The sequence below is a fragment of the Ciconia boyciana genome, chromosome 8 (genome assembly GCF_034638445.1).
Source record: "Ciconia boyciana chromosome 8, ASM3463844v1, whole genome shotgun sequence".
NCBI lineage: Eukaryota > Metazoa > Chordata > Aves > Ciconiiformes > Ciconiidae > Ciconia > Ciconia boyciana.
The window spans coordinates 33,055,998-33,072,916 of NC_132941.1; the positions used below are offsets into that span (position 1 = coordinate 33,055,998).

The 16,919-nt window shown below is 37.4% G+C and overlaps 1 protein-coding gene across 4 annotated transcripts in view; it reads left to right on the forward strand.

Moving 5' to 3' along the window:
* RHOBTB1 (Rho related BTB domain containing 1) overlaps positions 1–16,919 on the forward strand; it is a 53,985-nt gene that overhangs the window by 22,410 nt on the left and 14,656 nt on the right. For 2 of the 4 annotated variants that reach the window (XM_072871275.1, XM_072871276.1), the window contains exons 3-4: positions 6,043–6,244; positions 6,604–6,707. The exons of 1 other annotated variant lie outside the window; for it this stretch is intronic. In XM_072871275.1, the coding sequence (XP_072727376.1) occupies positions 6,053–6,244; positions 6,604–6,707 (296 nt within the window). In that variant the 5' untranslated portion in view covers positions 6,043–6,052. Of the gene's footprint in view, positions 1–6,042; positions 6,245–6,603; positions 6,708–13,544; positions 13,601–16,919 lie in introns of those variants that run through there. One more of the 4 variants, XM_072871278.1, reaches the window with a different exon arrangement.

Consider the following 16,919-nt stretch of genomic DNA (forward strand, 5'->3'; position numbering starts at 1 on the left):
TTTAAATAATGGCAATAGGGCAATGCCTCTTCATCCTGGATGAGAATCCAGCTTGATATGAATCATGCCCATCTTTGTCCGCTGGTGACCCTAGTGATCTGATCCCACCTTGAGTCTTATTACCCTTTGTCACCAGCTGGTTCTTCAATGCTGACAAGGAATAGTTTCTCTTTTTAAAACAATCTCCCCATTGTCCCTTCTGCAATTTAATAAAATACTAATATTAATTTATACCTTGTGAAAAATGTTTTGTGATGGTCTTTCAGCAGCTGGTATAGTTTATCTGTTATGTGATACCATGTTGTGATTTACTTCACAAATATACTTGGTGGGGCCCTAAATTCATTGATTAAATTGAGCCAAACCATAAAACAGCCCTTAACCTTTCCCCAAATCAGAGCTGTCTGTGAATTCTGTGCTCTTGCACAAAGGAACAGTAAGCCCCCCTGCTTTTTCACCTGGCATATATGTGTTAATCCATTAAGATTCTGAAACAACACTTGGCAGGTTATATATTAAGAACGAACATTTCACACGCTTGTTCTGGCTCATGTGCTCTTTGGTCCTTGCCAGCATGCTGGTGCCTTGGGATTCTGCAGTGTAAGGTAGTGACTTCAGTGTCTGAAGAACTTGGCATTTTGCATCTCCTTTTCCAGTTTCCATGGTTGCAAGCAGTAATTTTGCAACTTGGGAATGGAGGTAAGAGCATTATGTAGTCTTGTAATTTTTTTTTATACTCTTTTTGAATGTTATTGCATAATGGTTCTCTGAAGGAGTCACTCCAAAACTATACTCAAAGTACCTCTCCAGAATAGATTGAAATATAGAATACCTAGAAATGCTCTTTCATATACTTTCAAAGGTGTGTGTTTTTCAGGGATAAATGTTGATGGTCTTACTACCTTACTGGTGGCCTAAGTTTTTAAAATAATTCCCACTCACAGCATTCATATTAAGTGGTAGCAGATTTTGGTGTCTCTTTCCATTAGATTCATTTAATAAAATTGTGATGTTGTAATTGTGGTTGGCAATCTGTTTATTTGAAGGACTTCCTGGTTTGCATGTTTGGTCAGATTACTTGAGACAGGTTGGAATTATTAATATTTTTTTTTCCATGGAATAACTTAAAGAAAAACTTTACTGAGCAGGCAAGGTTCTTACATGCCATCACTCTGAACCCTCAGCTGAAGAGTTTGCTCTTAACACAAGGACTAAGTAACATGCTTGCTTCTTTTCATGCGAAGAGGTGCTATCTCAGTCTTATGGGACGTGTTTAATTACTGAGCTAAGAAGTAAATGCCTGCAGGATCACTCTGTAATCACTGATTAATGTAGACACTCTTAGTGATTTGTTTGTGGTGTTTTGCTGAAGAGAAAAGGGTTGATAATTAGCTACTGCTCTTCAAAAAAAATCTTGGTTATGTTTTGTACATGCTAAGTGATGATTTAAAATATCTGGAAATTTCAAAATGGGCAGTTAGCTGCATCACCAGTGAGATCCATAGGGGTGGATTCCTGCTCCTGCACAGGTAACTCACTGTTGGGTTTGGATCTTCATCCACTTTCTTTCCAGCAGAGAAAAATGCAATTATAGCTTTAAATATATTAAGCTGCATTCTTAAAACAAGACAAGTTCATGGTTAGGATCTGGTTGTCTTTTGTATATGAGTACACCTACATTAATACAGAGAGAGAGAGATTGTATCTGTCTATTGTGTTTAATCTGTGTACCACTGGACTAGATAATCAAGTGATATGCTTCATCTACAGATCTTTTGGAAAATTTCTCTAGAAAGGCAGTGTTTCATTACTGAGGCTAACTAGCCAGAAGGATCTGCATGCTATGGCAACCACAACTGTTTTTTAGTGATAATAATAACAACTCGTTCAGCAATGAGGAAAAACTAAACAAAAAACCAAGCACCCTACAGCAATTTGAGGTGAAGCAACAGAGTAAGAAATCAGTGACTGTAACCGTCTGCAAGCCATGGTTCAGAACAGTAACCTTATATTTCTTTGGAAATAAATCAGCTTTATTTGGAACAGTTCTTTTCTGCTAATCAGGTGAATTAATTAAATGGCTTTGTCTTAGATCTTGAGTCTACTCACATCTCCTGATTTTTGGCTGCCTCTGCCTCCTCTTCATCTGCAAACAATCACAGGCGACAATGTAAAAATAGAAACATCCTAAGAGATTTTTGAGATCCTGTGTTATTCTTGCGGCTATCCTTTTTCATTTCCATCCATCTGCTCATCTTTCTCTAGAACTGGATTAAGCAGCTGAATCTTTCACTGCTTTCTTTTCGGAGCACCCATATTTGGTCAGATCTTTCCCCTAGTAGGTTTCTCACTGCTCCTCATTTGATGGCCTTTTTGTCTTTCTCTAGCTTTTTTGGCAGTGTCCTCTCTGAGACTAGTCACACTTCCAGTAACTTTCCTCTTACTTTACCCTGTTTTGTTTTGTTGGTAAACTAAACTATTGCAGGTTGTAGGTTGGTTTTAGCAAGTTTTTAATTGGTCTTGGAATTTTATGCTGGTTTTTTTAATTAAGCTTTATATATGCTGGTTTGCTCTTGTCTGACCAGCTTTGTTTCAGTTCCAGTTGGTCTTCCCAGATGTTACCAGACTTTCAGAGCTCAAATCTAGATTTATTTTTTTATTTAAGTTTTGTAAATACATGTTTAGCATTTTTAATCAGTGTGATTATATAATAGGTTTAGCAGAAGCTTCACCTAGAGGCTACCTTAAAAAAACTAACTGTGGCTGTATTTTTAAGATCTTGCACATATTCCTGTCTTTAATCATTCCAGTAGCCAGAAGGCTTCTGGCTACATTTGTAAGCATTTAATCCACACGTTTTGCTAATTGTTTATACTGTAATTTGTTGTTAGCATCTGTTTTTATTTGAGGTGTCTAAATATCTGTCCAGGCTTCTGTCTGTCAGTCTCTTCGGGAGCTATTTCTGTTTTAATCCCTTTCTGAAAACTAGTGAACAATATTAAAATGATCTGCATTTTTAATACATAGATACTCTATATATACTGGAGTGGATTTAAGAACTTTCCTTAACATAGCCACAAAGATCCAGTTTTGGTTTTATTCCTGGTTTATTTTAATCTGTGTCCTGTGCAGTATTGAGTCACGCTAAAAATTTCTTCATTAGACTGCCATTGATCTACAACAGGGCATTCAGGCATGCTGTGTCTGAGTTCTGTGGTAACTTTGTTTTAATTAAGTAAGTAAGTATATCAGAAATTTTAAAAAATAATAAATTTTAAATTTTATTTTCATGTGTTCCTTTTCTAGGATTCTCAAATAATTGCATTGATTTCTCTTGTTAGTTTTATTTAGATTTGCCTATTAATTTCAAACTTGCTTTGTTATCCTCTTGGAAATTTTTTTAAGATTCCAGACTCTGTACTTAATACATATTTTGTGACTGACTGAAGGGCATTTTTGCAGAACTACCATTTAAGAACTTTTGAAGAATTTTAAAATCAGATTGTTATACAGAACCTCAACTAATCTGTGTAACAGCATTTTAATGGAATATTGGGTTAGAAGAAAAATTGGTTTGGCATCTCTCTGCTTGGTAGTTTAAAACCAACCAGACACACTGGCTAGGCACACTCCTTCCTTTTGTTTTCCAGCCTTGTAAACATTTCCACATTCCATCTGTGTTGTCTAGTCCATGCATGAATAAAATATGAAGTAATTTAATACCACATATTATGTCAGGGGGCTGCTGTTTATTCTCACACTTGAAATGAAACTTTTTTAGATCACATACTGAAACCTCTTGGGTTTTTGCTACTCATTCAGGGCCCTGCCTTTGAGGCTGTGGCGTACAAATATGTCTCATTTTCTGTAATGTGGAAAAACTATATTGTTTTTGTACTTTTATTTATATCATGACTGTATCCTTGGAAAGGATGCAGAGGCGGAAAGAGGAGTTAGCTCTCACTTCTCTTCTTGTATTTGGACTCATGGAGATGGTACAGAGCCCATGGGCCATCCCAGGTACCAGCCTTGTGGGAGCTTGCATCCAACAAGCAGCTGTGGTTGGATCGCAGACAGGTGACTAGAAATCTCTGTAGCCCTTTATCTCAAGACTAGTAACCTTTCAGGATGCAGGTTACAACTCAGGTGAAGGGATAAAGGCAATATTTTAATAGCTTTTTTTCCTTATCAGCTGAAACCTCTGTACCGACATAGCAGGCTGGTATCACAAGGCCATTAGGGTTTACATGCAGTAGATACTGTGCATGTATGTTTGAAGCCATGTAATTTGCTCTACATTTGGCAGATTGCAAACCTCAAGTTTTGCAACCATATACTTGTGCCAGGATGAAGAGTTTCTGGGCCCATGTTTCAGTCTAGTGTAGGACACCACTCTGAAGTGTATTCTTACATGCTAGTCTGTAGCATTTCCAGAAGCATTCAATGTCTGTGAAAATGTATCAGTGTGACACAGTAGTGGCATGAACTCACCCTTGCACCTTGCTGTCTATGTGGTCCCTAACTCCTCCCGTCCACACGTAAATAAAGATTATAACTGTACCTTAGCCATTATAGCTATTAGCATGCAGTCCATGCTCAAAATTTTAAATAAATGGGTAACATTTAGTTCTAACACTGACTTCTGTTTCTTGGTTTACATCACTTTAAATAACGAACGAATGCGGTTAAAATTAGTGTTTGGCTAATAATTACTAAACATGCTTTTTCTTAAATCAGAACATAGTGCCTCTGACAGTGAAAAGTGGACACCAAAGCAGCTTGTATCTATTATTTTAAACAGCCTGTCAGTTAATATATATTCTATATTTAAGTGCGAATAAGATGTGAATATTAAAAAAGGTATTAAAACAAATCATTTGGTTTCTTTATCTGTAGTGCTTTCTTCTCAGGAAAAATAACACCATCATTCCAGATGATGACCTGTGTTTTGCCAATTAAATTGCTGTAGGTTTCCTTGCTGAAATAATTATTAGGCAAGCCTTCCTGAACATGTTTGTGCCTTGCATTTTCCCTTTTCTCCGTCCTTGATTACAATTCCCTGGCAGAGACCAGATTGCTCAGCAGACTACTAGACATTAGAAAACTGAAATCAGATATATCAAACTATGATCCCACATTCCTTTATATGAAAATCCCACATTCCTTTATATGAAAATGACAAACTGTAGTAAACATGGAGGAGTTGTTTTTAGTTTTTCAAATATCCATTTTTTCCAACTTATGTTCATATCCAGGCATTTGTTCAATAAGTTGCCATAGAATATTTAAGTAAATATTTTCAATACTAACTTTCCCTGAGGATAGTATCTTCAAAAATCTCCTTCTCTTCACTTTCCGTTGTCACATGAAAAAGAATTTGTAGGTATAGATAAGTATATTTGCAAGTTCCCATTGGGCTGTTTGGTTTCATTTTAGTCCATGTACAAACTTCTCCTTGGAAAATTAAGAGTGTGTAATACATGCAGGATATAATGGGAGTTGTGGTTTGTAGAGAACAGTGTCTCTGGAGTCATCTTACAAGTCGGTTTTATTGTGTGCATATAACTAAAACCATCCGTGTGACTTGCTATTAGCAATATTGTTTGGACAGCCCTAAATCAAATCCCGAATGGGCAAGATTACAGAAGGCAGGTTTATACTGGTATCCTTCAGGTTAAACCCACTGATGTCCAGTCTTTTCTCCTTCTTGGCATAAAAAGTATTAGCAAGAGGTAAGTTTGTGCTAGCTGTCCTTGTTTCACCAAGAACTATCTTCTGCAAACAGGTTTGTGTTTACAGAAGCCAAAGTGAAAATAGCATGTGAACAGCATAAACCAATTGCAGGCAAAATAGTTGTGCATTTGCATAACTGTGCAGTATTTCAAGGAACGGCTAGCTTACTTTAGTACAGTTTACTACAACTTTTCCTTAAGAGTTTGTCCTCTTCAGGCATCTCTCAAGAAGTGGAAGTAGAAGGCTCTGATTCTAAATAGCATTGTTTTTGCACAGTAGTAGAAAACAAGTTTAACTGTCTTATTACAGTTTTTGATAAATGGACACTGACATGGACTACGAAAGACCCAACGTTGAAACTATCAAGTGTGTGGTGGTTGGAGATAATGCAGTGGGAAAGACTCGTCTAATTTGTGCAAGAGCATGCAATACAACCTTGACTCAGTATCAGCTGCTGGCAACTCACGTACCAACTGTCTGGGCCATTGATCAGTACCGTGTCTGCCAAGAGGTAAGGACTGCAGGTGTACAAAATATGGAGCACATGCTGTGAGGTTGTACTATTATTTATTGGCAAGCCTTTCCTGGTCAGGATGCAGCAATGAGCTCACAAGTATTTTATGCATGCTCTCTACTGCAGCCATGGTCTGATACGCATCTCCCAAAGTCTCTCATTCCAAAGTAATTTTTTTTTATCAAACCTATTTTTAGGAAGATGCATATTCTACCGGTTTTATAAAATACAGCATTTGCTGAAAACTGTACGTGATAGATTCTTGGTCTAGTATGCTTTGGACCCTCTTATGGGGCAAATTAGAAATTTACTTGTTTGATGGAGGGAAAGAGAATGCTATGTGTGTTCTGTTCTAGGTCCTTGAACGCTCAAGAGATGTTGTGGATGAAGTGAGTGTTTCTCTCAGGCTGTGGGATACGTTTGGGGACCACCACAAAGACAGGCGCTTTGCTTATGGAAGGTAAATTGATCCAAGCAAAATTTTAAGTAATACTTGTAGTAAAGTTTTCAGGCAGAAAAAAATTGCAAATCTTAATTTTGAAAAGCAAGGACTTAAAAACAATCAAGGATATTCATATTCCTGCCTACTGCAAAGAGGATTATCTGCTGCAAGGATTAAAAAGATATAAATATTTAAAAAGCAGCATAGTTTTACTACACTACATTTCCTTGAACAGCGTGCTAAGCTCTGTCAACAACTGTTGTCCTATTTCAAATTTTAAAGAACATTCCCCAAAATGAGATTGTAGTTTTACAAGATTGAACATCAGCATTCCCTGCCTGGATAAGCAGTGTATGAGATACCTGCCTAACAAGCAACTAACAAGGGGAGATGTTGGGAAACATCATTCTTACTCAATGAAATACTTATTTTATTAAAACCTGTGATGAATGGGCAGCTAACCTCTTGAGAGCAGAGCCAATTTCATGAAAGGTGAGGGTCTTCTGTATTTTCTTAATTAAAGCTGAGGAAAGGAAAGTTTTTTCTTCTATGAATATCAAGTGTCTGCTAGTTAATTGATTAACCCTGGAAATTTTAAAAAAAAATAAATTAAAATGCATGTAATCTAGATTTTTTTACAGCATGCATAATATAATTTCAGCATAGTTTCAACAAGGACTGAAGCCAGTGATAGTCTTTCTGTTTTGTTTAATGGTAATTAGATCTGGCCTTATTGCAGTACAGACAGCAGAACAGCTGAGTAACAGGCATTTGAATATCTGCTTCAGTCACTGCAGATGATCAAACTTCCATAGACAGATATTTATTTTTTTTCCAGCTGGGAACACCCTTTTTAGAGTGTCTGGCCCAGCTTTGGATTCCATGTTGCCAAAATGTACTGTCTTAACTGGTTTCCTTCTCTCTGTGCTACCTGATGAAACAAGTGACTTTGAAGGATGACAGTCTTTTCTACTCTCTACCCCTTACAACCGCTGGAGAGAGTTCTCTTGGTTGAATCCACCAGTTAAATTTTCACACTGTAAAACTCCATATGGCAGTTTGTACAAACCGTCCTTTGTATATGGCACTGTGTTAGTTGTGTTTTCACAGAGTCATGAATTACCTTGAATTTTGTGTCAGGAGCTGAAGTAGCAACACATCTGGCTACACAACCTGTACCATTTGTAAATAAGCTCTGTGAGTGAGGGAAGTTACTGACTTTAAGGTAATGTTGACCTTAATATTTAGTGCTACTTGAGTATGTGAATAGATATTCTTTTACCTTTTGGCAGCATATGGAGCCTACTTTGATAAATATGGATGTAACTTAACATTTCCACTAACTGTTCCTCTTTGATGTGGCCTCCTGATATTCTGCAACAGATACTGTGTCACTGAGAAGATTACTAGAGATTAGGAGAACAAAATCAGACATGTTCTGAACTCTGATCCCACGTTCACTGACAGGACAGGAGAGGAGGGAAACAACATACTTAGATTCTAATCCTGCAAATGCCAAGGAGGACATGAATAACTTGAGATCTTGTGGGATTAAGCATATGAACACAGTGATTCATTTGTGATGTTAGCAGAACTGAACCTGTGTAGAATCAGGTTTGCTATACCCTGATTAACTTAAAAAGGCTGTTCTGGAAACCTGCTGTTCTGTTAGTGGTTTTTCTGCAAGTCTGTTAATGCAGAAAATAACGGGAAACTCTAAAGAAACTATTTTATAAATAGAATTTCAGCTGTAAAATTTCCTAATTGTAAGCACTGATTAGGTGCTTCTTTGAAAGGTGTTAATGTTTCATTTAAAACCAACCGTTTAGTATTTTATCTATTTTAGCATTTTAAAAAGATATTTCCAATATTGAATGTTCACATTTATAGGAATTGATTTTAAATCACCTCTGTACATTGGACTACATCTGCTTATACCTAAGTCAAATCTTGCAGTACAGTGAAAGGCGTATTTTATGCCAAGCTGCTCAAGGCTACACCTACAAGTGCCCCAGGTTTCTCATTGTCTGAAGGATCATATAATAATATAATCCTTTGGTTCCCTTCAAAATTTTTTTATGCATATGCCCCTTTGTGCAGGGGAAGGCTTATTTCAGCCAAACACTTAGCCAAGACCTCTAATTGTCCTAAACATGGTGTAACAAGAACCAGCAGGTCATTAATTCACCTGCGGCTTGTTGGAAGAGATTGTTCCATACAGTTTTACAAAATGTTACATAAATAGATTATGCTATAGATGACAAGGTGAACAGTTAATAGGACTTGCAGCAAAGATAAATCCTTCTTAATTCTTTATTTTTCACAGATAGAAACATGAAAGGAGAATGACAGAAGGAATGTGTTTTCCACTATTTTTGTGTGACAGAAAGAGATAAATATATTTGAATGCCACTGAGGATGGAATAGTTAATATTTCTACTGCTGCCCTTTAAAATGGGAGTGTGGAAAGTGAGATCCAGCTTGCATTCTACTGTGTGGTGTTGTGTTTAGTAACCACAGTCCTCCGGAAGCTTTGGGAAACAGTTCCTGACAGCTTAAGGGGAGGGAGGGGGATGTGGCTGGAGGGACTCGTGGAAATATTTGCTGCAGTTTTATAGCATGATATGGTTTTTATTCCTTAAACTAGAGTGTGTGCTTTAGTTTTGGAAGTATCCTGTTCAGTTCAGCTTAGGCACTATGTGATGCCAGTCAATTGTTGATATTGTCCTACAGAGTTTCATTTGATGCAAAATCACTCCAAAATGTTGTAAAATGACAATGTCTTTGTTATGATTAGCGTATTGATTTCCAGCTCCCAGTCACTTCTTTGTTTAATAACAATCTAGTCTCAGTGCTGTTGTATTCTCTAAGCCTGCAAATAAGGTCGGAACTTCGTATAAAGCTCAAGTTGTTATTATGTACCAGTTTCCCTGGGAGGCACAAAATTGCATGTGTAAAGACATGAAAACATCTTAATTTACATTTCAACTTGTCAGGATTCAATATCCTCTATTCTTCTGTCCAATCTGGTTTTGAATGAGAGTGTCAACATATCATTGTGTTCAAACTAATTCTAAAAGCAAAATGGGAAAAAGACTGGCTTGCACTTTTTTCCTTTTGCATCCTCTTCTTTTTTATTTTTTTCAGGTAAACATGTTTGACTACAATTTGATTAATATCCTACTTATCCTGCTTTTTTTTAATACATGTAGCTCCAGTATGTGTAAACATGAGCACAAATCTGCAAAGAGTTAATTCAGTCCCAATCAAATATTTATTCTCAATACCATGGATGTGGTTTGTCAGCTAATTCAGCCAGGATGATTTATTTACTTGCAACTTAAATATGAGCTGTAGACCAAACAAAATCTGTTCATACAGCATGGACAGAAAACAGCTTTTTCCTTGTGACTTACAAATGTGAATGAGCCTTGCTGTGAGACTGCTGACAGAGCCTCTTAAAATATGTTTAGAGTATTTCTTCTGTCGTGAATGGATTTCATAAGCCTTGTGCGTATTGTGTGTACACAGAGGAACACATGCATTCATCTTTTTCTTTGTGATTACAATTCCCTTAACCAGTTACTTCAATGTAATTGAATCCATAGAAATACACCTTCTGAACAGTGCTGAAAAGGGTCCATGAGAATAGGGGTTTGTCACTGATATTTGAAGATTTCCACCGATCTCTTTAGGGTTGTTTTGTTTTCTGTTTCTTATAGGACAGTGATGATATTTCTGTAAAACGAAACCCAGGTAGCTTTGATGTAAAATGGTATTTGCATTCAGCAAATTCAGTGAGATAAGGGTGAGGTGGGTGTCTTTACAGAGTTACTCAGTTTGCCTTTAGTTAGATCAGTGCCCTCTGTCACTCACTGCCTGTGCCTAAGCTGAGAATGGGCCAGCAGCACCTCTCCTTTCTTCAGAGAAGGTCCAAGGTTTCAGAAGTGCTTTGAATGAAAGCCCACACTTTCCCCTGCAGTCCTGCTATCCTTGGTTTTATGTAACGATAATTCTCCACCTTCCACATGCCTTATGAGCCATTCACTGGTGTGGGTTTGAGGGGATCATCAGAGATGTGTCTTCACAGCAGGTAGCACTTAACAGACACAAGACAGTCCTTTGCTTTGTTAACAAAGGGTCAGCTGATGGGGAATCCAGTTGTTTTCAGGTGTCTCTCACCTTGGCTGCTTCCTTTTGCTATGTTTTGCAGCCACAGAAAGTGATATGCAGTATCTTCAAATCATCTTCAAATACCAAAATTTGTGAGCCTCCCCATCTACTTTACAGTGGTTTATAAGCTATTCAGGTTCTTCAAGCAATCCTGCAGAACTCATGTAAAAAACCTTTTTTTTTTAAATATTTGTTACGATTATTTTTCTCTTTCAAGTTTGACTTGGATCAGCCCCCAGAAAGACTAGAATAAGCAGAGACCTTCACAGAGATAGCTTTCTCAAGTAATTTTGTTCTGATATGGTGCATGTATGCACTAGTTTTTTCTTCTTTTGTTATCTACACTAACATTTGAGGCTTTTTCACTCAGTCGATGGGAAAGTATATGCTTTATATACTTAAACCAGTGAAATTAATGCAGATCTACCACTTCTCTGCATCCCACCTTGGTTCCATATTGTCAGCATAAAGAGGTTGCTATGAAATTGCTGTTAGGAATCCTTCCTTCTTTAAAAAGGTATGTGCTAAATGACTGTTGGTGGGGTCTGAGGCTCAACGTGATGTATATGTAATCTATCTATAATAGACACCTGTAATGCTTTAAACCTTCCTTGACTGGAGTGAAAAAGTGTGTATCAAATGTTTTTTGTGGTATTACATAATTTTCCATTTTTCCTTGCTCTCCTAAGTCAGTGGCTGGGTGGAAAGAGGGCATTTGGGCTCTGTTCTAAAAGACTGCAAGGCAACATCAAAAATCTTCAGAAATGCTAAACCTGGGAAGTGACTTTCCGTGAAAATCTTGATCTTAGTGAATTATTTCTTTGTGAATAGGTGGTAGGTGGATTTCTTGAGCTGTTTTCTACTCCAAGGGTCTCAGGGTCTCAGTCTGGATTTCTTCATACGTATGTCAGAATATGGAAACCACTCTGCACAACCAGATATAACTGTTTTAAACTGAGTTTTTATCAATTTTATCAAGTCCATATTTTCTCCCCAGAGAGAGATGCATCTAGCATCTGTTAATGTTCAGTTTTCATGTCTTCTGTGACTTCAGAAGTCACTCTCATACTGGATGCAAACCAAACCCTATCATTCTTTCATCTTCTCTGGATTTTTACCTCCCTCTTTGTCTTTCCCCTGGCTTCCTGTGTTCTTCATCAGTCATCCTTATAAGGAATCACGCTTTTACTGAATTTTGGGACCTAGCTTTGGATCTTCCTTTTTCTTTTTTTTTTTCTTTCCCCCCCCCTTTTCCATCCTTACATCCCTCCCCTACCTTGAAATAATTTTTTTCTTCTAAAAATGTTGCTTCGAGTGATGTTTTAACGAAATCTCTTCTTACTTCTTTTAAACTCAGTATGTTTTTCTGACTGATCATTGGTTCCTGGGTTTTTTTAGAGGATGGGGCCAGGAGTAAAGGGTTCATTTCATTTTTGTTTATTCTTCTGCAGTATCTTTGATGAAAATTAATTGGTTCTCTGTAGAGAGATAGCATGTAGTTCTCATACATAAGCTGCCTCCTTACAATAACAGAAAATAAATTTGAAAAGTCTGCCTTTCTCTATATTTCTGGATTCTCCATTGTTTTGTGAATTTATTTCCCATTATTTCATTTTCTGACTGCTGTCTGGAGACAGCAGTCAGCTGATATGTCTTACAAAAGCACTTTTAGCTATATTCTTATCAGTCCCTTTGTATGATATTGTGAGTTTTGGTGTTTGCCCCAGCTTGATCAGATGTGTTCCAGCTAGCCCTGTACCTTCTCTTGCTCTATCATTTTCTTTCGTTGTTCTCCATTGATTTGATGTTCAGGCTTTGTGTCTTTTATAAATCCCAACTTTGCATGTAATACACAGAATATTTCAGGATTTCAGCCTCAGTTAAAATATCTATAGAATTCTATTTATCATAGAATTTTTGTTCCTGTGTTAGAAATGCAGTAATCGAGATCTCTGCTCCAGGGAAGGGAAAAAGGCATGTATTGGTATGTTATGGTGGATGTGCATACTGCAAACATACCTGATTCCAAAGAGAGTTTTACTTAGTCTACTGGCAAAATTTGGCCCAGAATCATGCTAGGGTACCTTGCAGGCAGCCTGTTTCAACTGCAAAATTCTATTTAGCACTAAGATTGAATTTTTCATATGTAAATGCTGAACCAGAATTATGGGTGAATTTACTTCTTACAGCCAGCAATAAAATGAACCAAATTCCAAGACTGTGTAAGCAGTCCTTTAAATTAAAAATAAAATTGTTTTCCTCTTGTTACATTGTTCCACGTGACTTTGCCATTCTTTTTAGCACTATTGCTGGTCACACATTTGTACAATAAGAGTAGCGCTTACCCATTTCTGCAATGGAAAATGAGATATTTTAATCATTCTTTGTGATATCAAAACATTTTCTGTCATTCTCTGTAAATGCACCACTGTTTTCCCATGAGTACCTCAAAGGAAATAGAACAGATTTTAAAATGCTTAACACTTAAGAATGATGTATTGTTTGTAAGGAATGTATGGGAAAACTCTTTCCACTTTTGAAGCACAGTCTTGAAATATGCAATTTTCTTAAAGGTAGCTTTATCTTCTTTTTATTACTGTTGTTTCCTACTAAAAATGATATTACAGAAATTTTAGAAATACATCTGCATGCTACTCACCACAAAATCTGAATATATTTCAGGGCATTTTGACAGTTTCGCACATTACACCAGTACTTAAGAAGCTTCACTGCTGTCGGTAAAGTATAGAACTAATTGATTCTCCTGCTCACGTCCAGGGCACTGCATGGTCTTGCCCTGCCTTACCTGGATACCTTCAGTTCTTCACCTGCCAGGCACCCCCTGCATTTTAGTTTTCCTGGCCTCTCATCTGTTTTGTGTGTGCACACATAAGTCCTGTGTCTTCAGGTCATTTTGTTATGCTCACCAGTCACTTAATTTTCTCTCATTTCATGTGATGGCTGCAATTGCATTTACTAAAAACTGAGTCCACTTAAAACATTATCAGCCTTGCTTATCTGCACAATTTTTTTTCAGCTCAGTGAGATGCATGCATGAAAAATGTTGTATAACTGAGTGAATCTCTCTCTTCAAAATGTATCTGGATTGACGTGGAGATTTAGCAGGGTTTTGTTCAGCCATAAATGAGATTCTCAATTCTTAGATGGCCTTCTACTGCCTGAACCTACTGTGTTTGGGAACTTGGGAGCTGCTATTTGGACTCAGGCTGCTGCCCTACACAATCTTTCCTTTCAGGTGGTTGAAGGACTATGCAGGTGCACACTAGAGATAGCTCTTGTCAAATTCTGGTCTCAAGTGGGATAAGTTCAGCTGTGATGCATGTCTGAGGAATCCTGGGAAAATTATGGGAAGTGTGTAGGGAAAAAAAAATGAGGGCAGAAGGAGTAAAAGCAAAACAACTTTTTATTGACAAATATATGTCTAAGGATTAGCTGTTCTGGTAAAGTCAAGAGATTCCAACAATTTGAATTAATCTCTACCAAATTCTAATAGACTCCTTACTTCAACCTTGCTTCTCAAAGAAAGCTGATATCTAAAAATAGGGAAAAATAAAGACTATAATAGGAGAAATCCACTGTGTTTCCCCCCCCCCCCCCCAAGTCTATTCTTAAAGTTTGATTTGATTAAATATGTGCAACAGACTTCTTGTCAGCCAAAGTATAATTTGTCTATCCTTAAACTGATTCTGTCAGATTTAAGGGATCTCATTTAAGCTCTCTAAAACAAGATATGTACTTTTGACTTGTCCTCTAGAAAGATGAGAAGATAAGCATGGCAATACAGTTCAGTCTTCCTCCTTTTCCTCTTTCCCACTCCCTGCATTGATTTCCAGATCAGAGACGTCTCCTCTTCACATTCTGTATTCCTCACAGCTTTATTTCTTCCCCTTTCCAAACCCAACAGTATTATTCCATGACTGTATGGCAAATGGTACCCCTTACACATGACCAGCAATTCTTGCATGCAGCAATTTTTCCCAGTAACTTGTAAATTATAAACTAGAGGGAACAACTTCTTCCTAGGTAATGCAGTGTGTACATTTCAGAAAGCAACCTGTTTCTTTAATGAGACAAAACCCCATGTTAGCGTATCCGCAGCCAGCACTACAGTTTATAACTCTAGATTCAAACTATGAAACATTAAACTTTTAAACACACTTGCCATGGAATATATGAGATATCATTTAATATTGCTGTTTCCTTGAAGTTCTGTCTAAAAGAAGAGTATTAGTGAAGATGGAAAATATGTAGCAGTTTCTCGTTGAGACATGGATCAGCAATGTGGTGTGTAGGTACATCTGCAGTGCAGCTCATTATACCAGCTCTGGAACACACACAGCATGGAAGCAGATGAGTCTTTCAAAATCTCAATCGCAAACCAATGGAGTGCTCTGTTACACAAAACAGCTCGAGTTAGAAAACATTAACTGCTGCTTCTAACAGATTCATCAGAAAGGTTTATTACATAGCTAATATACTGCTTTTCCTCCCTCACCTCATGAGTTTCTCATTGTAGTGATTGCAGAGTAACTTCCAGGTGGTTACAATGGTTACCTGTAGCTTGACTATTGCTGAAGTCTGAGGTTGATAATTTAAAGTTGTCTTGTCTTTGTCAGTGCTATACTGCTTGCTTTTCGGCAGTGACTTGGACTGCTCTCTGTACATCTGGTACAGTTCATAACTCACACACTAGGAGCTCACAGGATGGCAGCACACCATGATTCTGCCAGAGATTTGGTTGTCCAGAGGGTTTCTTTTCATTCTCTGAAGTACAAAAGGGGGTAGTTGCTTCCATCAAAAGTTGTTCTTATCCAAGTTTGGGAAAATATCGCTGAATGCATTGACGTAATACCTATGTTAGGTAGATGGGTTGCTTCTCGAAATGGTGGTAAGGTTCGTTCTTTGCCCACAGGAGCCTCCTATAGGAAGTCCACAGCTATGTTTAGACCAAGCTAGGCTGACTTCACGTGTGTATGTTTTGCATTAAGAATTACTTCCCCCACTCCAAGGGGAGCATTTGAAGTGCTCTTACGGTGCTTTTACACTTTAACATGAGACATCAATGCAGGAGTCTGGTCAGCCAGGAAGTGACAAACGTGTGAGTGGTGGTTGATTTGCCTGCAGCTGAGAGAATCTGTTCCCCTTTTCCACCTGCCAAGTCCCACACATCTACATTGTGTTATCCCCTGTTTGGAGCCCCAGTGAGTAGAAACAAACCTGTTTTCTTACATTGGTGATGCAGAGTGTTTCACTGGTGGTTGATCACATGCTAGAGCAAGTCACACAGAAGTTATGAGTTTTGGTGATACTTAAGTATGTTCAGATGTTTCAAATAATAAGAGTAGATGATTCACCATTTCTTCTGATAAACCTGTGAAAAGCAGAATGTAAGAATAAATGCGTTATGCATTTCCAACATGTACCACTGAATCTACAAGACAGTGTGTTGGATATCCAAGCTACCGTTTCTCTTTGAGTTATTTCTAGTACTTATCTTTGTTTCTTGTGATACTTCAGTATCAAACATCAGTATATGCAGTAAGTGTAATCATATGCTTTTGTTGTATTTAACAAAGGTGGATACACACCGTGCCTTATCTATTGCCCATCTCAATTGCATGGTGCTCTGGGAGGAATGTAATGGAGAAGTTCTAAACCACTTTTTGGTATTCAAGTGTATGGAAATGTTTCTTGAATCATTCCTGAATTTTACTGGGAAATGGTTATGAAATTTCTTCTTAGAAAAAAACAGCTTGTATTTGTGAATATATTGCTGCAGAGAGAAAGAAGAAAGCAGAAGTAAACCTGATTCATCCTTTCTCATTCTCCAATTAACCAAACCACACAAAAATGGCAATAAATTAGATATTTTTTTTAAATCCTATCCTTTTATGTTCCCTGAGAAAATTAAAATAACATTGGTACATTTTTAATGTTTAGGAAATATTAATGCATTATTTTAACCTGACAGGTTCTGGCTTTTATGAACAAATGTCAAACCAAACTTTATACTGAGGCGTTAGCAAGTTGTAAATG